This window comes from Artemia sp. Qi Xiang Cuo, chromosome 6 (assembly GCF_049724085.1).
Source record: "Artemia sp. Qi Xiang Cuo chromosome 6, ASM4972408v1, whole genome shotgun sequence".
NCBI lineage: Eukaryota > Metazoa > Arthropoda > Branchiopoda > Anostraca > Artemiidae > Artemia > Artemia sp. Qi Xiang Cuo.
In genome coordinates, this window is record NC_142799.1 from 3,710,589 (window position 1) to 3,713,223 (window position 2,635).

The window sequence follows — 2,635 nt, forward strand, 5'->3', positions numbered from 1 at the left end:
GTTTGAGAGAGGATTCTAGGGTAATCGGGCACTCTGATAACGAATAGCGGGGTGCATAAGCTCGCACGCGTGTAGAACATGGTCATTTTAGCCTATAAAGTCAAATTTGCCCTATTACGACGTCATACCGTTCTTGATTATTTTTACACGGTTAAATAAACTGAAAACTTTATAAACTTGGCATATTCTGAATTCTAAGAATGAGTACTTTCACCTAATATTTTTAGTTTTTCCCCACCACCTTATTTTTTGTCAAACCTTATTTAATTTTGAAAACAAGGTTTTTAAATATACTTTTCCTTAGTTTTTTTGGTTTTTCTTGCCTTCATAGGTATATTTTTTTATGCTTTATTTGAATTTTGCTCATTATAAACGAGTCAAACCATGCACCTCTTAAAAAAAAAACACAATGCTTGAGCAACTATTTATTTTTTTCTAAATAACGTCATAGCTTTCATAAATTGGCCTACAATGACCAATTTTTTTTATTTTTTTTTAACTGTTAAAAAAAGTGAGAACGAATCAAACTGCACATCATTCGAACCGTCAGAATGTCCTTTACACGTTGTTAATAAAAACAAAGTCAAGACTAGAATCTGCAGGAATATAAAAGCCTTTCAACAAGAAATTCTTTTTTATGCTTGATTTGAATTCTGCTCGTCATTACGAGTCAAACCATGTGCCTCTTTGCCAAAAAATCTTAATTCTTGAGCAACTATTTATTTTTTCTGTAGTATTAGATACAATCTGGCTTACGTAGGCTCATATACGAGCCTCAAGGTAGCAAAGCCGTGTGAACGCGTGGTGCAGAGGTGACCAAGGCTGATTTAAGATACTATTTTCTTTAAATTCCAGCATAGCAGGGGCCAATGATCCAGTCGGTTGGATTGGGTCAAAGGCCACTGATGTAGCAGACGGTAAATGTCATGATCAGCTGAAAGTAAGGTTTAAATGTATTGCATTAGCAGTTTAATATTAAAACAAATAAAACATTAAATATTTGAACTTGAACATAAAACGGTGACTCAAATCTCTTCTTCATCTTCGTCTTCGAACACGTTCTGATTCACATCGGAAAGTGGGCATTTTTGGGGGTCATCTCCACATTTGCATGCGCGGTCACAGAAACCTATTTTGGGGCATTGCACCTTGTCTTGTCACAGTTGCAAAAAGAAAGCGATGCTAGCCCACGCGGCATCGCAGAGACTAGGTCTGGCTTCAGTTCATGATCTTCAATTCTCCAGCCCATGTTGGTAGCCTCAGGTAAATCAATACAGGGTTTGTGGCTTTGGATCCAAATCAGTGACTGGAACAGGCAACCCCCCCCCCACCACTACCAGAGAAAATCTCCCTGAAAGCGTCTGTATACTTCCCAATAACCAATACTATATGTAAGCAATGGACTAAGTTCATAATTTGCAGTCCTTCCCCCGGGGACTGAGGGGGATTAAATCATCCTCAAAGACATAGTTATTATATTTTCTGACCATATTGAACAAATTGGCTATATCAAAATTTTGATCGGATGACTTTGGGGAAAAAATTAGCTTGGGGGGGGGGGTTCTAGTTGCCCTTCATTTTTTGGTCACTTAAAAAGGGCACTAAAACTTTTAATTTCCATTCGAGTGAGCCCTCTCGCGATATTCTTAGGACCACTGGGTCGATACGATCACCCCTGGGAAAAAAACAAACAAATACACACGCATCCGTGATCTTTCTTGTGGCAAAAAATACAAAATTCCAGTTTATGGGAATGCGCTATCCCGTCAAATTTATAAAAAGCGATTAGGTATAAATATAAGCTTTTAACAACCCTCTTTTGTTACAGTAGCTTTCTAGTTTCTGCTAGTCAGTAGAGTTTTTAATTTAGAGTTTGAAACCTCTAAATTAAGGTTCTGTGATACGCTGAATTTGATGGTGTAATTTTTATTAAGGTTCTATGACTTTTAGGGCGGGTTTTCCCATTTTTTCGAAAATCATGTAAATTTTCTCAGGTACATAACTTTTGATGGGTAGAACTAAACTTGATGAAACTTACATGTTTGAAAATAAAATGAAAATCGGACTCTTTTGATGTATCTATTGTTATCAAAATTCCGTTTTTTAGAGTTTCAGTTCCTATTGAGCTGGGTCAATCCTTACTTACAGTTCGTTACCATGAATTGTTTGATTACGTTTTTATTCTTGAAAAAAAAACTGTTCATTATCCCTTAACTCCAACTTTGCCCCTTCTCCCCAGGGTTTTGACGAAAATACGCCCCCGTTTCGGTTAGCATTGAGCCAAGTCACTCCCTCCTTACAGTTCCTTATCACGAAACGTTTGAAAGGTTTTGTGTGTGTGTGTGTTACGGCTTCTGGGTCCAACTAGAACACAAAATTTTCAAAAGGGATAGGGGATAGCGGAAAATTAAAAAAAAAAGATTATTCAAATAAGTATGCAGGCGATTTCTAGTGCTTAATTTTTTTTTAATTTAGGGTTTTGAGGGTTCCTGTTCCGAAAAAGTTATCCTTGTGTACTTGCCTCACATAATATATATCTAGGCTATTAAAATGGCAGTAGTAAGGGCCCAATTCGTTGAAAACCTACAAAAAAACCTACATGAATATGTGTGCAGTTTAACCAGTATACCGCCAT

The 2,635-nt window shown here is 36.9% G+C and overlaps 1 protein-coding gene across 1 annotated transcript in view; it reads right to left on the reverse strand.

The window, feature by feature from the left end:
- Window positions 1-1,025: 1,025 nt before the first annotated feature.
- The window catches only part of LOC148950802 (poly(A) polymerase type 3-like), a 40,148-nt gene continuing 38,538 nt past the window's right edge, over window positions 1,026-2,635 (reverse strand). The window contains exon 9 of the mRNA XM_089090436.1: window positions 1,026-1,129. Within this exon, the coding sequence (XP_088946562.1) occupies window positions 1,026-1,129 (104 nt within the window). The remainder of the gene's footprint in view (window positions 1,130-2,635) is intronic.